The sequence below is a fragment of the Triturus cristatus genome, chromosome 7 (genome assembly GCF_964204655.1).
Source record: "Triturus cristatus chromosome 7, aTriCri1.1, whole genome shotgun sequence".
Lineage (NCBI taxonomy): Eukaryota > Metazoa > Chordata > Amphibia > Caudata > Salamandridae > Triturus > Triturus cristatus.
The window spans coordinates 1,210,199,820-1,210,220,199 of NC_140590.1; the positions used below are offsets into that span (position 1 = coordinate 1,210,199,820).

General features: G+C 44.2%; 1 protein-coding gene across 4 annotated transcripts in view; it reads left to right on the forward strand.

Annotated features, from left to right (window-relative positions):
* LOC146811612 (very long chain fatty acid elongase 4-like) overlaps positions 1 to 20,380 on the forward strand; it is a 148,850-nt gene that overhangs the window by 44,096 nt on the left and 84,374 nt on the right. For all 4 annotated transcript variants that reach the window (XM_085618584.1, XM_085618585.1, XM_085618582.1 and 1 more), the window contains exons 2-4: positions 390 to 529; positions 960 to 1,042; positions 14,859 to 15,046. In XM_085618584.1, the coding sequence (XP_085474710.1) occupies positions 985 to 1,042; positions 14,859 to 15,046 (246 nt within the window). In that variant the 5' untranslated portion in view covers positions 390 to 529; positions 960 to 984. The remainder of the gene's footprint in view (positions 1 to 389; positions 530 to 959; positions 1,043 to 14,858; positions 15,047 to 20,380) is intronic.

Here is a 20,380-nt window from a genome sequence, read left to right on the forward strand (position 1 = left end):
TGGTTATGGGGAGGATATTGCCTACTTTTGTTGTGGTTTTAAGAGATGTTCTCATTTCTGACCAAGAATGGTTTGTAGGCGACCAAAGAAAATACTGTTTCGTGGTGCTTTGGTTGGCAAGTGGGTGGGTGGTGTGTTTGGACATGTATCAGTATGATGTCTGATTTTTTTCTTCATATTCAAAGATATTCATGCATTTGTCGGCAGAGTGAGGAAATGGTTGAATCAGGAAGAAGATTGATGTGGACTCTGCCTTAATTTGACTCTTTTTGATGGTGTTTTATCATAAGTTGCTTTGATTGAAGTGACAGGATATCTGCACTGGGGTATCCTCAGATGTGACATGTCTTGTGATGTTGTCTTCCTCAATATATTTTTCTTGTTTACAGATGATGTATTCATTGTGGGTAACCTCGACAGTGCACCCCGAATGCTGAAGCAGAGCCCTGGTCCTTTTCTCACTTGGAGCTGCAGGGGGCAGGCTGGCAGCACTCAAAAACCACCACCACCCACTCTCCTCCTTGCACAGGTACCATGATTGGTCGTGTCGCCTTGTTTTGATACTTGTTGGGACCAGAATATACTATCCTTTCCTGGACTGGCACTCATGATTTAAACTAAAGACCCATGAATGAAAAATGTATCTATACTCACTCTGTAATTTCAGCTTTATTGTAGCCAAAACTCTTGTAGAGCCTGCAACGCATTTTAATACAGATGACCCCTAAATATTTGATGCACATGTGCTACAGAAAGCATATATAGGGTTCACAGCAGCACATTTGCCCCTCATGCTATCAATGCAATATTCAGGAACCAGGGTGTTAGAAAGAGTCCGTGCTTACCTTAATGCCCTCGTGATGTTTGGTCTCATTTACCTCATTCAATATAGAGTATAAACCATTTTTCAATAACACAATCACATGCTTATGTTAAATATCTGCTTTTTCAACACCAAGGTGTCATTGAGCCACAGTAAGGAAGATGACTTCTACTTGGCAGAAGATGCAGGATTTTTACAGCTGGGCCCTGAAGAATGGAGGTAAGAGGAGAACACTATGCCTGGAATGCCTGCATTTTCTTTGACAATATATTTCCCTGACAGAGGACCATTTATTTACGAAGAGCCATCATCTTGCCCGCGTATCTCATAGAAGCAGCTTCTCTAGGCTTGCATATCTATTCCCATAGAAGTTCATAGAGCATGCATTCCACTTTTTATGCACAACAGTCACCCTCACTGGGCTGTCTCCAAAGTGATTGACTTGTCAGATGCAGATACGATATGACATATGTGATGGTACAGCTGACGGAGGCCCAGCGCTGGAGAAGAAAGCAGGAAGTGAGCAGGTGGCGCTTCATGGCTTTTCAAGGTATATAGGTTTTCATAGATACCATGGGTGGAGGCTTCAAAGAGGAGGCAGCAACTTCATCCACCTTGGAGACTGAGGTTGAATGAAATGTCAAAATTCAAAGTTGGGGAGTAAACTCTGTTTTTAACAAATAGCTGCTATCTGATTTCCCAAGCCAGGTTGTGGACGCTAATGTCTAGTTTCTGTGCTGAATAACCAGAGGAATTTAAAGATGGTAATACACTACTGAGAGGTTAGAAAAAGGATGAAAACACCAGGAGATCAAGTGAACTGCATCACATTCTGCGTATTTGCTGTTCTAATATGTGTGCCTGACAAAAGGTTAATTTAGACGCGCAAGTCTGAAACTGAGTGCATGGAAGCGGCATATGGAGCCGGTGCCTATCCTTGAGCTCTGGAGCTTCCACTGTTTTATGAGGCCTTGTCCTGCTTATAGGACTCTTCCTCAAGGGTCTGACGCACTGGCTGATTCCCCAAAGCATGGTGCTTCTGAGCTGTAGGTTGTGTAGGAGTGAGCCGTCTAGTGGAAACCCTTACGGTTTACCTCTTGCGATATGTTTTCCCTTCCTTCTTCTTTTTTCTCACTGGTCGTTTCCTGTTACCCACTGTTTTTGTTTCCATTCCCGGTTTAGGTCGAACGTACTAGAATGGAATATGCGCTGTCTGATGGGAGACATATTGTGGCTTTCTAGAACATTGAGAGGCTTGGAGGACGCTCATTGCTTACCATTTGTTGGCTTTCCTGTCACTCTCATTTAACTGCTTTTTATTCGTGTCCCTGCCTGATAATCTTGTGTTTCTGCGTCCCATGGAACATTGACTCCTTACCTGTCTTTTGATCGGCTTGGCATCCCTGCTTTCACCATTGCTTTTCGAGCACTACTTTTTATTTTGTGAAAAGCACTCTATGAGAGTGCATGTGCTTTTCAGCTGCCTCCCTCATCTTTTTTCTCCACATGCACTTCTTGTTGCTCTCTGTCACATGTGTGCTTCTCCTTGTCCCTTCCAAGTTGCACTCACCCTGTTGCTTCCAACACCCGCGACCTCTCCTCTCCTGCTATTGCTTTCTTCCTTCTCTGCCTTGCATGTTGCTTTCCCCAACCTCCGTGCTGATTCCCCCCCACTAATGGCCTCCCCAATGTTGTTTCAACCCCCCCAGTAGCTTCCGCACCTCCCTGACCACCTTTTTAAAAATCGAAAACTATTTTGCACTTATTTTTTTTAGTTACCTATCCAACTCGGATCAGTATCTAAATAGAAAAGAAAAAAATCCTGCATCATTTTGTTGACGCACGCATGTGTTGCACATCAATACCTTTTTTTGGGGGGGCGGGGGGGAACGTAGCTATGCAGCGTGCAGCATAGCTAAAAACCATTAGCAAGGCCATTACTTACCAAAAGCGAGAACTATTGGCTTTGCCAATGCTTGTTCCTTCAAGGTATTTTGCTATGGGGTGCTTAATTTTGGAGCAGGTTATCCTTGTAAAAAGACCCAGAAGTTTACCCTTTAGTAGGGGTGCTCTGCATGCAGCCAGACTGTACTTCCTAGACAAGGGGGATGATTTCAGTGATACCGGCTTGGTGAGATATGTATGAATTTAGTTTGTGCTCGAAACTATGTTTTTAAATTGCATTTACTCAGGCAGTAATTCCCAGTTTACATTTGGTAGTAACTGTCTATAAGAAACGTCATGCAAGGTGCAACAGCATACAAAAAAAGCTGCCAGAGACCACGTGTTCACACTATTTTCCAAACCTTTGTTCTGAAATCAGTCGGTCAAAATAATCTTTAACCGGTTAATAAAAACCATAAAAGATACTTGTACTGAAGTTATAATCTGGCGCAAACAAATATCTGATACCCAGTGCTAATATTAATTTAAACTGGGATGTTTTTGCCACTGTTATAACCTTACAAGTCAAAATACCCCCGGGAAGGGCGTTGAAAATTCTAGTGCCATTGTTTTGTGCCTATAGCTTGTCTTTTCAAAATTAATTCCAGGTTTAAGGTGTTTCATTTAGGTTTTTAGGTCTCGCCTAGCGAATGCAGCGCAGCTGCTTCGGTTGGCGAGACTCTATTGTTATGGCTTTCATTCACGAAGGGAGACAAACCATGTGCGCGCCTGGACAGGTGATGTGCACACGCATGGCGTCTCCTCTCTGGCGTCTCCTTTGTAGTGATAGGAGCCTTTACACGCTCCCACCGCGCGCTTGATTTATTAGCGCTTGTTACTGATCAGTGTCTGGTTCATATTTTTTTCTATAAATAGGGTCCCTCACCTTTGAGCATTGACTCATACAGAGCATGGGAATTCATCAGTTCCTTGCAGTGGAGTAGTTCAGAGATGTCAAACTGCCAGATGCTCCTCTGCTAGATCCGTCTCTCAGAGCACCCTGTAACCCTTTACCAATCCACGTCTGGTTTCTTTGCCTTTTAAATTGGCAGCCAAATTCAAACCGTAAACCATGAACATTTTAAATGGTATGGAAAAGAAATTAATTGGTTCTGCAGCAAACATGCCCAGCAGTTCAATACGTAGATGCTGTTGTCATCATTCTTTATTTATAAGGAAGTTTTGTGATCAGGAACTTAGAGTTCCACGGACTTTCTCACTTCAACAAATTGTGTATCTTGGGCAAATCATTAAAATCCCATGCTTGAGCTCCTCAATCTTCCAAAACAGGAAGTGCACGTAGCAGCAGGTATATATTAAATTAGCACACTACTTGTCCATGTACACTGTAGATGAGATAAGTAGATACAGGGGCGGCTGGTGGAATTTGAAACTGGTGAGGCGTATGCAGAATGAATGAACACATGCGAGCGAGCGCAGCGAACGAGTCCGACGGCAATAAGAGGGGTTCGTGGGGGGGGGGGGGGGGCGGGGTTCTTTGGTTTCTCGCTGAGATGTAATATTATCCGGATAAATGGCAGAGCAACTGACATATGCCTAAAGCCTGTCAGTATGATTGGCTTTGTCACTGGGTGTTAGCTGTTTAAGATAAATGAGTAACAACAATGATTTCTTATAAACAATTAACATTGAAAATGTTTAAATTCTGAAATTCTGAAATAGTGAGTCTGTGAATTAAATAGCATTGAGGCCTGTGGATGTAGTTTTGGCCTTCAATTATGTGTGCTTTATGTTAGACATATATCCTCTTTTTCTCTGTATATCTTGTCCATCTGCACATCTTCAACAACCCTCTCTTTCCTCTTCAGCATCCTCTTTTCACTCTTCCCCGAATGCCCTTCCTCACATCTCTGTCACTTCACCGCCCCCAACATGCACTGCACTCCCTCAAATATAAGCACTTTAATTTCTCTTACTTTTGCCTTGCAAATATTTTGACATCAGTGTACCCCCTTCACACACATTTCCACAGAATTTCAGTTGCAAATGGAATACACAAATATTGTTCTGTGTGCTCTGCAGTCAGAGAGGCCAACCCACTGACAGGCACTTTGTTTGGCTTTAGCCTTAGCGCCTGCGTGCTCAGTCAAAGCCCCTCATAAACACCTGGCATGGCTCAAGCCTCAAAGTATGCACAGAAAAAAATACAGATAAAACAACAACATTATAAAATAGCTAACTCTTGGGGAATGCAAGATCAAGTAAACATGTAAGATAAAAGATTGTATTTATGGAGCACTGTAAATATCAGGAGTTCGTGCTAGTATTACTCGATTGACCTACTACATTTACAATTTCGGGATGAAAGGCTGAGACCGACATGCAGGCATTAAAATCAGTGCATTGATGGTAGATCTGTACAACAGGTGCTTTAACCGACTTGTATGCATAACTTGCTTTTTTTTAATTTTTTTATCTATTTTCCGGCGCTAAATGTGTTCTCGGGACCAAGACTGTTGCGAGAATGGAATTTGCCATACAAATATAAAATGCCCAGAAACAGAGAACAAGAGTCACTCTCATTTGCTCCCTTTGCATTGTTTTGGTGCTCCTGCTATACGATTTTTTTTAATCCAATTAATCCTCTATTACAACACATGGCATAATTATTCGAAAAAGCAGAACACAAACAACGTCAGCGTAAATGTCTGACAGGCTGCCTATGATGTCCACGTATGAAGTAAGGCCGGAAACTGGGTCAGGAATGCAGGAATACGCGATCTGCAAATCACCACATTGCTCAGTGGAAAGCGTTTAACGGTTACGGGAGAATATCATGTACTCAAACATTTATGAATCTCAGCGATGCCAACGATAACTAGTACTCGGTTCACACGCTAATCCGCATGGGCACATTGTGGTGAGATTTCAGGCGTGCTCATGCAGGAATGGTATTCATCTCCCTCTGACGGTATGACAGCGTGCAGATATCCCGATCTCATAAAACTAAAGATAAGACTAAGTCTTTGGCACATGACGTGAAGCACATTATGCGGTCCATTTGCACCCAAAACCTTTCATTAATTGTCGTAAACATGGGCTTTTAACAATTTCATATAAATATAAAAAAAATGCCTTTAAACAGCTTCAACTATCACCCTTTAGTCACAACCCAAAACAATCCTAGCAATACCCACCCCCTCCTTTGCAAAGTACAAATCGTCGCATACACTGATGATACTTAAGACTTTTAAGAAAAATATATTGAAAATGAAGCTTTTTTATATACGTGGCATTGCCAAATACATTATTTAAATAGCAAACATAAAAATACGTTCCTGCACTGGATGCCGAAAAGCTGTGTCCTGAAATTCACAGTTTTCCTCAATGGGGGGCTGCGTGAACAGTGGCCTCTGACTGCATGAAGGCGGCCTTTTTTAATTATATTTTTTTCTTTTTTGGACGGTGTGGAAAACGATCAGAGTACATATAAAAAGAAAAAACACATTTATTACTTCATGTCCTACGTGCCCCCGGTTTTTACCAGCTCTTCGTGGCAGCCATTTCTTTTAGCGTTTTTGAAGATTTAAACTGTTCATTATAAAGAAATGGACTGTGAAAACAGCGGTGCAACGCTTTACACAATGTCCGCTATCACTGCTCCAATCACAGTCGTGGCTCGCGGGGGAGAAGGGGGGGGAGGGATGTCGCGCAGGGGTGGGGAGAGTGTTAAAATACATTTTAAAAAATCTTTACCCTACCTGCTGAGGTCCTGAGCACGTCCGCGCCGCATCTGGTCCGTTCGTTGGCGCCTACAGCGGTACAGCCCCTCGCAGGCTCCCAGCCAATCCAGGATTGGCTTAGGGCACGGTTACTGCTCGCCCGCCTGCCCATTAGGAGACCGAGGTTTGAGCCTTTGCTCAACCCTCGGTCTCCTAATGGGCATGCGCCAGCCAGAGCACACACTAGTGCGCATGACTGGGCACGGAGCGAAAATTCGCTCACCTTCCCCAATCATGCACGCTTCTGCTGCCTGTTGCCCCTGCCTGGTCCGTCTGACGATCATGTCAGTCAACATGACGCCGGACCGCCCACCGGCAGTCCGACGTCATGCTGACTGACATGATTGTCAGTTCTCCCTCTGCTTCTTTGAACTTAAGTAAACTGATTCAGTTTACTTAAGTTCAAAGATGCGGGCGGGGGGGCTACGCCCCAACGCCCTAATAGACGCACCGCTACTGAGTAGATAGCAATACAGTGGGTAACTGTTCACACCGTTTTCTTGGACTTCATGCCCTGAGAAGGTTTAATTCATTTTTCGTGTCCATGATGTACAGTGATGTTTTTATGACCAACATCTGCACGATTTTAGCTGTGGTAGTGTGGCATGCAAGTGGTATGGTAGTTTGCAAGAGTCGCCCAAGGGGCCACAAGAGCAGTCAGCATTTCATGGGGACATCCCTAAAATCCTCTGATGCAGCTGTCAATGACAGGAAGCCCCATGCTACATGAACCATGTTGACACTGCTCTAGACTACATCGGCCTGCCCAGAGCGCTGCTAACCATACTGTTCTAATCTAATTGTTGGATATTAACTCACTGTGGCATTCAATTAGGGACTGCATTCTGTGTGACCGGTTGAGTCGAAGGGACCAATTCTCTATTCTGAATTCGATGTACACTCAAGTGCTTAATTTGAACTGATGATTTCCGGCGCTCAGCACTGGCACTTAATTGTCAACACCAGTACTTATGACATTCTGAAACATGGTGGCGCTGTTTATCTAATTTAAAGAGAAGCACAACAACAGTTGATTTATTAATTTATGAATTTTATTTGTATTAAAAATTATTAATACCTGTCGTCAAAGCCATTCTTAAGCTCTGGGGCTTGGAATTGTCTGAATTGTCACTCTTGTAGGAGTGTGATGGTTTGTAATTGTATTGTTACTGTAATTAGCAGGGCTGACAGCGGCAATGGATGGTGCAAGCAGAAGAGGCCTCTTGATGAGGGTCCTGGCACTTATCTTTTTTACATATTAAGCTTGTGGCAATTTAATATACAGGGTTGTGCTCTACATATAAAGCTATTTATTCATAAATTCATTTTTTAATAATCCCATTTTTCATGATCTTTCCCTCTGGTGGTATAAACAAACAAGATTTTTAACATCTAATATTGAATTTAAGTGGAATGCACGAGTCAACAAGGCTCTGACTATTCTGTTTTGTCTGGTACAGCGGCCCCCGGCTTGAGGCGTGAAGGTCGTCTTGGCTGTCGGATTCTTCACGTGCACTGCAGCCTAGAGCACCTTACGGGCAGGTGTTTTTCACGTGCACTGCTGCCCTGATCACCTCACAAGGGGGTCCCCATGTTGTTTCACCCACCCAGCCCCTTGTAACTTCCCTGCCACCCTCTTTAAAGATAAAAGAGCGCTTTCAAGCTTTTTTCCCCAACTCCGATTGGTAACTAAAAAGAACAAGCATTTGCAATGCAATAGATCTCGCATTTACATGACTTTGAGCTATTGACATTGCAAATAACAGTGCCTTTTATATTTGTTTTTGTTTTAAAAACATAAATAAAAGGCATTGTCATTTACAATGCCAATAGCTTTAACAAGTGTAACTGTGAGACCTATTGCATTGCTAATGTTTGTTGTGAATATGTATTTTTCTTCCTGCACAAGAGCTCCCGGAGGGGGAGCGGGAAGGTGGGATCTGCCATATGGACCCCTGCCCTGTGGCGTGGGGATGGAAAGGGAAAGGATGGGTCACGGAGCCAGTCATGATCTCACTCAGGAACTGTTTTTCTCTTTCGGTTGCACAGGAACAAAGTAGTTATGGTTAAGAAACTCCAATATAATAGGGGCTCTGTGAAGAACAGGCTCCTTTTGTAACAAACATGTAAATAGAAAATATGGTTACTGTGCAAAATGTTATGTGGTGTTTATTGATATTTTAATGTGAATAATGTTTTGTGTGTATAATAAAATACGGCCCTGGACTCCAAAAGGTGGTCTCAGACTATGTGTTAGACGTGGCATCCTTGACGTGGTTTCCCCTAACCTTTTGCTTTCTGACCCAGAGGCGTAGCTAGAGCTTGTGGCACCCGGGGCTATTCCTCAGATTGCCACCCGGGGGAGGGTGAAGGGGGAGGGGTGCGGGGGAAAAAGGACGAGAGACACATAGTATTGCTGCTAATAGTTACCTCAATCATGCAAGTTACATGCACATACATGACATGGTCCAAGGCTACACAGTTGAATGACCAGCAGTACATAGGAGAACACACATACTGCCACCCTGCAGGATTTCAGGAAGGGCTTAAACATGGTTATTCGATTAACGTCCTTCATCGGCAGCACCACCCCCACCGCCTAGATACCCTCACAGGTGATAAGTAGCGCTATGCAAATCCTGTTTGTTTGATTGATTGACACCCGATTTCCACACATCGTTTGTGCGCTGTATTGGTTTTATCTGTAAAACTGTATGTGTCTTTGCAAGTTAAGTGACCCCTTCAATGGAGATTGTGCTGTCTATAAATGACAGTGCGCGAACACACCATGCCTTAATGATATATGTGCAACATTGTGAGTTCAGTGATGAAGCATTGATGGCAGCGACGCCACTCTGAAAATTGTTCGAGCACCACTGGGTGTTCCCAATCCTGTTTCTCTTGGTTATTACTTCTCTGACTCAAGGAAATTCTAGACCCCCTCCCATATAAATGTGTCACAAGCCCTCTGGACATTATTAAGGCAGGTATTGTCCTGATAATGTGGTAACCAGATAGTTTACTCATTTTGCATTTTTAAAGAAAGGGCGCATGTTGTGTGTGTTTTTAGTGTCTCACCAGAGTGGCCAAAAAAAGAAGCCTGCTATGGTAGGCCCTTTATAGTTTTCAGAGCTAGATACAGTCTCTGACAATTCTATGTTTATTCGTAAATTGCTGGCCTTTGTGCTAAGGCTGGGTGTTAAGCAGTCTGGATTCCTCCTTGCACAATTGTTGGCGTGCGCAGGCCTCGCTCTTTTGCGTTTCCTTTTTAAACTGTTTCTTATCCTCCTGTCATTTATAAGACATGATACGTTGGCACGACGAGCACCATTTAGCCTTGTCTCCTTGATATAATCTTTTACTAGAGTTTAGTAAAGTTATTGTGACACATCGGCCCCTGGGGTTGCAGTAAATTTCTCGGAACCTGACAGGAGAGCTGCGCGTGATACCTAGTTTGTCTGTCAGATTCGCCAAATTAGTGCTACACTGACACACTCTAGTCTAGCCAGTCGAAAAATCACTGAATAAAGAGACAAGAAAATATTTGCGCCAAACGGAAATTTTGAAGCAAAAGTGGGTATTTCTCAACGCAGGCAGTACAGTCATAAAAACAGGCAGCACAGTCCATAGGCACGCATGGGCTCTGAGTGGCAGCATGTCCCATGTTATTAGTGGTCGAGGTTGTGTTTTTTTTAAACAGGCAAGCGCGCCCATGACGCATCGCAGTGGCGCAGAGAAGGAATGCCTCGAGCTGGAATGCGGCTGCTTTTAAAACTGCGATGTAGCAGCAACATTCCTGCCCTGAACCCTTTGATCTAAGACAGTGGTTCCCAAACTTTTGACTCCTAAGGACCCCCATTGAGTCACCACTGGTAGCCGGGGACCCCCAAGCAATTTGTAGGATTTAAATTTCAAACATTAAAACAGTAATTCGTAAAAAATAAACAAACGTGTGCACACAAAACAAATACTCAAATTACTAAGGATTTTAGGGGCATATTTACAAGTCCCTATCGCTTTGGGAACGTCACTTTTTGCGATGTTCCTGTGGCAATAGGGGCTTTGCCTTATTTACAAGGCAGCGTTAAGCCACTTATTGTGGCTTAACGCTGCCTTGTATATAAAGACCCCTTTCACGCAATGCTTAGCGTGAAAAAGGTGGGCAGTGGGAATTGCAGTGGGTGTTTCACTCCAACACCCATTGATTTTGACGCTGCCCTCTATTTACAAGGTCAGCTTAAATAAGAGACAGCACCAGAATTAAGACCATGAAAAACCTGGTCTTAACTTGGCAAAATGAGGAGAAATGCCTTATTTCTCCTCGTTTTTGCTTTTACCAACGGAAAAAGCAAAACAACTTTGATTGTTTATGTTCAGGGTGGTGACCCTTCCTGCACATCAACAATCTTTAATAAAAATGACGTTTTGTAACTTCCATGTGTGCTGTATTAGGCAGCACACATAGAAGTGACAAAAAGGCATTACAAAATTGTTCATGTGCAGGAAGTGGGAACATAGCAGCATCAGGATAATGATAGACTGGGAATAAACATAAGTTACTAACTTGTACCGTGATGTTTGTAAGCAGCTCTTTGACAGTTTATAGGACACTGTGCTAGATTACGATTGTCCCTTATGAATTGCACAGTGACAAAAGAATCTCTGTGACAAAATCAGTAGCCCACTGACCTATGCATATAAAATACTGTTTTTTAAAATGCATGGTACACGTTCTTTGCAGTAGGTATATTAACCCTATGTGTCACATTAGATAAGTCAAAGCTGCCACTAGACAAAAATCATCTCTCCAGCAGGTACATTAATCACTGGCATTTTCTTGACACTTTTATAGTTGCTCGAAAACTGCTAATTTTACAAGGAACTTTGCAGTGCTTTTAAAACTGCTACCTGCGGACCCCCTGGGAATGTGCCACGGACCCCTGGGGGTCCTCGGACCCCAGTTTGGGAAACACTGATCTAAGAGTTGAAAGGCATCTACCTGCCCCCTCTTACATGCCTGTGTTCCCTTTTGCAATAGAGTGGTGGGAAGCGTGGATAGGTAACCATACTGTACATTTATACAGCTCTCTCACAGTTCCGGGAGACACATGTTTCCAATCTTGAGCCATGTTTACAGCAATGACAGCCAGGCCTGGCTCTCACATGCTGTCACAGCGCCTACAACGAACTGTAAGGAAATTGATGTCGCTGTGCTTTGATATCTGCAACAACATCGAGCAAGTGACTTTATCATACCATATTTCACCCATATGCTACATTAAACTGTCATTTTGGGAAACTATGGCAAAGGCAATGATAACATGGTGAGTGTCACCACAAACGTAGAAGAGTGACTAGAAACAAGCATTATGAGGGCGGGAAGTGTTCAGCTGCACAGTTACACAATTGTATTACTGTACGATCAGTTGGCAAGGTTACTAGGTGAGTGCCCTCGATTTCAGCTGCTTCAACATCTTACAGTTTTTCGTTGTGGGTATATATATATATATATATAAATATATATATACACAAATATCACAGAAATAAAAGTCAAAGCCTGTAGGCTGTATGTACCACTAATACAGACCCTTGCGCGCCTCCGTTCGACTTCGATTTCCTGCGCACGCACTGCTGCACACATGTACGCCTACGAAGGGGAGAGCTCGTCTGGTGGAGGATACCTGAGCTGAGAGAGCTCATTGGAGTCTTTCCTCTCTGACCTTGGTGACCCGGTTGCGCGCACATGACACCACCACCACTATGCTACGTGGTGGTGCATGCAGAGTGCATGCGCTGCAGGCAGCAGTTGCAAGCAGATGACCTTGCTTGCACTTCAAACGGGGCAGCGCACGCGGCACTGTGGCCCGTTGCGGCGGCCTTTATAATTGATTTGGGGACTGGGGACACTGACTGACACTACTGTAAAGTGTCAGACAGTGGGGGTCCCCAAATAAATTATAAAGGCCGCCACAACAGGCCACCAGTGCCGCGTGGCCGCCCCCCCCCCCCCTGGCTATGCCACTGTTCTGACATCCTGTTTTGCTGAACTTCGTTTTTGCTTATTGTATAACTCTTTGCATGTTTTCACTGCTGACCAGTGCTAAAGTGCATGTGCTCTGTATCTAAAATGCGATAACAATTTTTTTTATCCCTGATTGGCATATTTAGTTTATCTAGAAGTCCGTAGTGCAGTGCACAACTTGTGGCCAGGGCCTATAAATCAAATGCTACTGGTGGGCTTGCAGCACTGATTGTGCCACCCACATAAGTAGCCCTTTAAACATGTCGGGCCCAAACCTTCCTTTTATTTTTTTACTCATAAGTCACCCTTTGAGTAGGCCCTGGACAGCCCATTGGCAGGGTGCTGTGTAACTAAAAGTTAGGACATGTACTTTTAAGTTTTACATTTCCTGGTAGTGAAATACTCTTAAATTAATGTTTCACTACTGCAAGGCCTATCTCTCCCATAGGATAACAGAGGAGTTGACTTGTAACATTTTATAAGTGTAGCTTCCAATTAGGAAAAGATAGAAAAAACATTTTGGTGTCTTTGGAATCGCAATTTAAAAACACATCTTTTGGTAAAGTTGGTTTTTAGATTGCAGGTCTGAAAATGCCACTTTTAGAAAGTTGGCATTTTCTTACTTAAATTATTTGGGGCCTTCTGTCTGTCTCTGGAATACATGCCTGGGATGGGTGACAGCTGGCTTCCTACATTCCTTATAGACAGCCATAGAGAGAGGAAGGGTAGGTGTGCCTGAGTGGTCAGCTGCATGTTGATGGGTCTGCCTGAGCAAGATGAGGGAAAGGATCTGACACTTCTACCTGGAAGAGCTGTCCCCACACAAAGGGTTGCAAACCCCATAGTGAGTCTGGAGTCAGGGCAGGGTCTTGTGCACTACAAATACCTTTCTTTGAAGTCTCTCTACCTCAGTGGTTAAAATGGATATAAGTACTGTACCTCTGACACCATATACTCCGAACATTACTGGAACGAAGGACGTTCTGCCAGGAAGAAGAGCTGTGGTGGTGTAGGAGGCACGGCCACTTTGCTAACAGCTTTGCTATGTTGGCCTGCTGATTGCTGTGCTGTAGGAGGAACTGCCACCTTGGTACCTGCTTTGCTGTGTTGGCCTGCTGCCTTCTGCTTCTTGCCTGAAAATGAGATGGACTGGCCCTGCTCTCAACAGCCTATGGTCTTAAGTGTATCCAAGGGCTTGTTGACTTGCCTCCTGTTGCTGAAGTCTCAGAAATATCAAAGACTTCACCTTTCAACTTCATCCCAGGAGCTCGACTTTATTTTCTGTAAAACCTGCTCTGCCAAGTGGTGCCAATCCAGTCCAGGGCCTTTGGATGTGAGATTAAAGTGCTGCATCTACCAGAACCAATGCTTCGACATCTCTGCCCCAATTGTACACCGACGTATGGCCAGCCGCGACATTCAGGATTGATGCATCATCGCTGCTGCAAGGCCTGGACCGGGTGTACTACGCTCTGCATGCCGCAGCACCTCCGGAATCACCGCTTCAGGGATCAATGCACCGCCGGCAGCGCGTGGAGATGATCAACACATCGTCTCCAGACTGGATTAATCCAGCGCGTCGTCCTTGCGTACCGGTCTAAGCGTTTGGTCCACGGGCCCGACACCTCGCTGCTACTGCATTTCGTTCTATCTCAAGCATTAAGGTACTCTGCTCAGCGGACCTTGAGTGGGTCCTATAACAGGCCTGCACTCCGTCAGGTGGCCTGAATTCCTGAATTTGTCCCGGTCCAGTGCGACCTTCAGTGACCCCAAAGTGCTACTTGCTTTTAAGCACTATAAATCACTTATCCTTTAAAATGTCATATATTGACTTGTACTTATTGGATGTTTGTAATTTTAGTCTTGTTTTGTTCAGAATATAATAATCTATTTTTCTAAACTGGTGTGGAGTTTTGTTGTGGTGTTTTCATTTTGTTACTGTGTGTCTGTACACAAATACTTTGCACATTGCCTTTTTAGATTAGCCTGACTGCTCTGCGCGAAGCTACCAGAGGGTGAGCACAGGTGTGTACCTCACTTACCCGACAGGGTGCATACCTCTGCCAACCAGAAACCCAATTTCTAACACTAAGTCATTTGTGGATGTCTGGCGGAGGGGAGGGTGTAGGGCGGAGTACTGGGTCACTTCAATCCTGAGAACCTCTGTGCCTCCTTGGCCATAGTAACTGCATCAATATGTCCTATAATATCCAGAATAGTGGGCGAGAGTTAAAAGGCGCCCCAGCTATTGCCCAGAGTGTATACATTAATAGAGATGGCTTAGGGCCTTCACATTTTTTACGTGTGCTTGTTTTTCCCATTCCAGACAAGCGGACGGACCCATGGCTGTTGGTGTACTCTCCCGTACCTGTGGCACTCATCTTCTCACTCTACCTCCTGGTGGTGGTCTTGGGCCCACGCATGATGCAGAAGCGGGAGCCTCTCAAGTTGACCAGTGTGCTCATCACCTATAACTTTGCCCTGGTTGGCCTATCAGCGTACATGTTTTTTGAGGTAAGTACTACTACTCGAGATCAGCAGTCGAAGTGTATTAATAAAAAGTATGGGAACAGTGATGCTGCGCGCAATGGGGTGGAGTGAGTGAGCGTGGAGGAAGGGTCAAAGGCGTGGCTAAAAAAACCATTTTGTTTTTTCACCTTCAGGTAACTACATATAAAATAGCACAGCTTAAATGAAAAATACATGCAAGTTAAGTTTTATCAGTGTGAAATGCAGTATTGTACATTATGAAACTTCTATCAGTTAATGCATTGCAGAGGTCTGTGTCTGTAACCAGAGAGCCAGAGAATTGAGTCCGGGTTGATGCAGTGGAGAATAGTGACTCGTATATTTTAAGTGCTACAAGGACTCAGCCTGTGACCAAAAGCACTGTGAATATGTAAGTCATCATTGTAAACGTGCATTATACATAGTAGAAGAGCTACTACAAAATGTAAAAAAAGATTTAAGATAAAGTCCATTCAAAATATGGATTTTCATAATGCTCAGACGGTATGTAGAGTAAATTATTTTGATAACTGTCCTTTAAAAGCACAGAATTCACAGCTCAGCTGGTATCTCTCTTTCCATACCACTCCAAAAGATTACATCTGTGTCACCAGAAAGCTTCACGTGGTTCTATCAAGTAACGCCAATACCGGTTTCCAGGCACCTTTTACATTTGCAGATTAACCAGTTGCGCACATTTATATTTCTTGCAGGCACCCTGGCAAGAAGGCTAGCTTAGTTGTTTGCCCCTCCCTCTGTTTCACAGCACAGGAGTTGTATTGTCGTCCTTTCAGCTGAAGAATTTCAACTCTGGGAATTAACCGTCCTAAGACGGTTGTTTTTTCACAAAAAGTCGAGGTACTGTTTTTCTTAAATTTAAAAAAAGTATGGGCACATCATGCCCCTCAGATCCTGCCCACTTTGACCACTGCTCAAAATGAGGCCTAATTAAAAGTTATTCAAATAGTGGTGAAAACAATTCTATGTGTAGTGAGGCATATGGAACTGTTGCAGGCCCCCCCCACCATTTCTTTTCTTCAATCAGGGGGGCGGGTGAAGTGAATTTTAAGCGCGCTACTCACCCTTGAGGGTCTCAACGCACTGGGGGGATGGGGGGTCTGCAGGTCTGTTTAGCCGAAGAGCCAGGTCTTGAGAGTCTTCCTGAAGGTGTTCAGGGAGGGGGCGCATCTGATGTCTGCCGGTAGCTAGTTCCAGGTCTTAGCTGCAATGTGAGAGAAGGATCTTCCAGCGCAGCGCATGATACTTACAGCCAGGACCACTGGAATTATGAAATTTTGTGACTGCGCTATTTTCCACATAATTGTGGATCTGCCACTTAATCCATCATCTGTTGCATAATCTGCTGATTTAAAAAAAACTTCTAGGTCAAACGAATTAAAAGTTGCTAAAAACATGGCAACACTTCTTGCCAAGCAGTGAGAGGCCCATTGCAAAGGTTGACTGGTCACTTTGCTGTTGCGTATTACAGTATTTGGGTGATAGACTGGTAATAATTATGTGAAACATTTTCCCAGATAGTGTTAATGTGTAAAAACGACAAAACAATGGGTTAATACTATCACAAAATGTACTGCATTATGTGACATATTTTTCCTTTTCTTGCTGCAAAATTTATTCAAACTTGGCACATAATTTGGCCATCCTGTGCTGCAATATTCCAGTGGCCCTGCTCATAGCACTAAGAGGGCTCTTTAGCTTTGTGCACCAATACGACACAGGTGATGGTGGCCACTGGTCCATCGAGGGAAGAGCACAAACATGCTCTTTTAGATTTTGTTGGCAAACACTTTGTCCTCCATATCTTCTAGGGCCAGTCACAATACATGGATGTCAGTTCACCAAAATAACAGGGGTAGCAGAAATGACAACCCACACCCTTTGAACTCAAACAGCATTATACGGATGGCCTCTTATCCCACGCTTATAGTCCACATACGGATTAAGGGAACGGTTTGGAAACTAAACACATGCCGGCTTTTGTTCGGTGGATACACTTAGTAGTCCCTCCTTTTGGACTTTTGTATCCTCCCATGAGGACTGCCCCTGTTACATGTGCTCTTACTCGTCAGGGTTATTTAGAGAGCTTTGAGAGCACTCTTTACTTTTTGTTGGCCTGCCGCTGCTCATTAAGTTTTTGTTTACTTGGCTTCTGGCAGCTTCATTGACATGCCCACGACCCCCTCATGCCCTACCCCTCCCACCACACTGCTTTTCTGTCCCCCCCATCCCTCTGAGATCGGCTTGTTTTTTAAAATACAGCTTCATACTTAATCTCCACGTGCCGTCTCTCTCCACCCCCTCACCCCTCTCATGACACTGCTTGCCCACCCCTCCAAGATAGCTGCTTTTTTAATTTAATTTAAATTAGAGCGTGGGCACATTAGAGATTAAGTGATTTTTCCAAGAATCACAGATCACAGGATGTTGAGCCGACGCTTGAACACAGATCCCCAGCTCTTGAGTCGGCAGCTCTGACTGCTATGCCACATCTTCTCCCTACAGAATAACAACTCTGAGCCATAACAGAAATAAAACCTGTTTTCTACAGCTCACCTTGCTTTTATGCCAATTCCTCTCTTTTTCGCGAAGAGGTCTGCTTCTTTTTACTTTTAATATGAAATAGCGCTTCACACTTAATCTCCCTGTGCCATCTCTCCAAACCCCCTCACCCCTCCCACAACACTGCTTGCCCGTCGCTCCGAGATCGCTGCTTTTTTTTGTTTAACTTCAATTAGTAGAGCGCGGCACCAGGGGAGATTGTAAAGGTGATGCTGTGTACACAGTTGGCTTTGCAATGAACAATGTATTTTAATACTGTGTGTTGCACACCTACATCCAGCGTATGTTTGTACATTTGTCTGTAAATGTGCTACTTTCTAGGCTAGTGCCATTTAGGAGTTGCACGACATGTATTCTCGGACAAATTTTGTGGTTGCTTCAAATGGAGTGACCAAAGTTGGAACAGTGAGCAAAAACTCAAAAAATTTGAAAATGTCATATACCGTTTGCAAAACAAATGCAAATATTCTTTATTGGTGCCTTTCAAAAATATTTTTAAAATATCTGTAAATACGGTGTAAAAACTTTGACAACTTGAAAATTTTGTTTTGAGCAATTTATTTTTGTGCACGATTTTAGCCTAGGGAAAGTGTTCACATTGCAGTCGTACACAGTTTAAAACATGTATATCAAGTGTTTCTAACTCTGTTTTGCAAAAGTGGAGGTATTCGTGTTGCACGCCTTTGTGTGTGTTGATGAACTGTATGGCTCACACAGCTGCAGCATGTCTATAACTCAGTGAGACTCACACGTAAGATGGCCCCCTTTTTGTGTTGTTCCGCCAAACAGCTCTGACATCCTCAGCTGTCTAGCGCTTGGCCGAGATTCCCTCCGCTGCCTGGGCAGTGGCTGGGAGAGGCTGACTCCCTGCTCCGGAGGTGGAAGGAGACTGAGCCCGACTCTCCTCCTCTCACGCAGGGGAGCCAGAATCTGCAACAAGCATTGGCCTAGCCAATAGGTCTCGCTTTTGTGACCTTATAAGTATTTAGTTATGCAGCACAATATCCTTGGTGCAACAACATCAACTGTTGCATGGCTAAACACTTATAAGGTCCAAAAGCGAGACCTATTGGCTATGCCAATGCTTTTTTTTTTTTTTAGAGTGCGCGCACTGGCACTTCTCGAAAGAAATGTAATACTTTCAATTGGAGAGTACCGGCACTTCTCAGAAACAAGCAGGCACTCTGGTACAGAGTACCTGCACTTCTATTTTTCAATTTCAAGCATAATAAGTATATAAAACAATTCCTACAGAGGGTCGAAAAGAGAGAAAGGACAAAAAGAGAGAAAAGAAGTAGCAAGGCAAGAAGACAGTGACAAAGGGAGACAGACAGCAGCGATGAAAGGTAATGTGCGAGAATGAGGTAAAGAGACCGGAAGTGTGGACTGGAAGGAATGTTGCTGACAGAAACCAGCTTGTAGATGAAAGCATATGTGCGCCAGACTCCACTGTCCCCAGCTGAGATCTGTCTGGCACAGATAAACCGAATGGACACGAGCGGAAGGACATTGGTAGAATTTGTATTGTGTTTATTGTCTCAACACCTTTCTCATTTCCTTGGAACTCGAGCTGCTAAGAGCAGTGAAGTAGGTGACCTTCGCCCCTTCCACTCAGACAGGTGTCAGAACCGCGGAGCAAGCTACCGCGCACGCGCTTTTAGGCTCTGACTCAGCGGCAATGTATGCAGTGACAAATTGTACCCCTCCGGCTGTTTAATGTAGAACCAAGGTTTACTGAGCAGTCGTGTAATCTTAAAATGTTTACACCGAGCTCCCGGAACTAGCAACAAACATTACAGGTCTATGCAAGTTTTATATCCGGACACACAGCAATCTCTTGCCGCAGCTGCCTGTTGTCTCATTACTTGCCTTACATTAAGGAAACACATATGTATTGCTTTTGAGACTTTTAGTGATGCATGGATGTGGCCGGCGACAGACTGGAAATGCAAGACATCCTAACTCAGCTTTACGTAAGCTTCACTGATTCCAAATACGTCCACGCATAAACTGTAGTGAGTTTCGTTATTTCATTTGGTTCACAGCACTTTCTATTTTGCATGTTGTCTGTATTGTTATGAAGAACCTTACCCATCCAAGTGAGCTGAGTGCCAGGAACGATGCCAACAGCCAGAAATAGATGTTCAGTGCCAACATAAATCCTTCACAACCCAAAGTAATTGTTCAGAGTTCGAATCAAATTCAACACCTACTTCCAGTACGAATGTCCGAAAAAAAAGGCGGGAGGAAGGAAGTCGGATGCCGAGGGTAAACAAGCATTGGCCGTGCGGCCGTAATAGTAATGCCGCGCGGCCGTGAAAGCGAAAGTGATCGCGATCGCGGTGAAAGCGAAAATGATCGCGATGATGCGCTCTGTGCAAAGCACGCGAGGGATGCGCGCACAGCAGTTAGAGGCAGAGCATGGCGCGCGCTTGTGCGCATGACTGCAAGCTGGTGGCCGCTTTGGTAGCACTTCAAAAAGCCCTCATTAAATGTCTCGCCAGAGCAGCGCATGCGCTAGCTCAGGCGAGACCTAAAAAGGAATATTATTTATGTCACCATCCCGTGCCACTCTCATGACATAGCCACCCACACCTGCTGCCCCCATGTCACCCTCATTACTGTTATAAAAACAAGTGCTGCGAAGGTGGGAAGAAGGATAAGACAGCTTTCCGTCCAATGCTGGGGTCTGCTGCTTCCCCTGCTATGCCTTTCCATGAGCCCTCACATGCACTCTGTGCCCCCTCCTCCAGAGGCCAC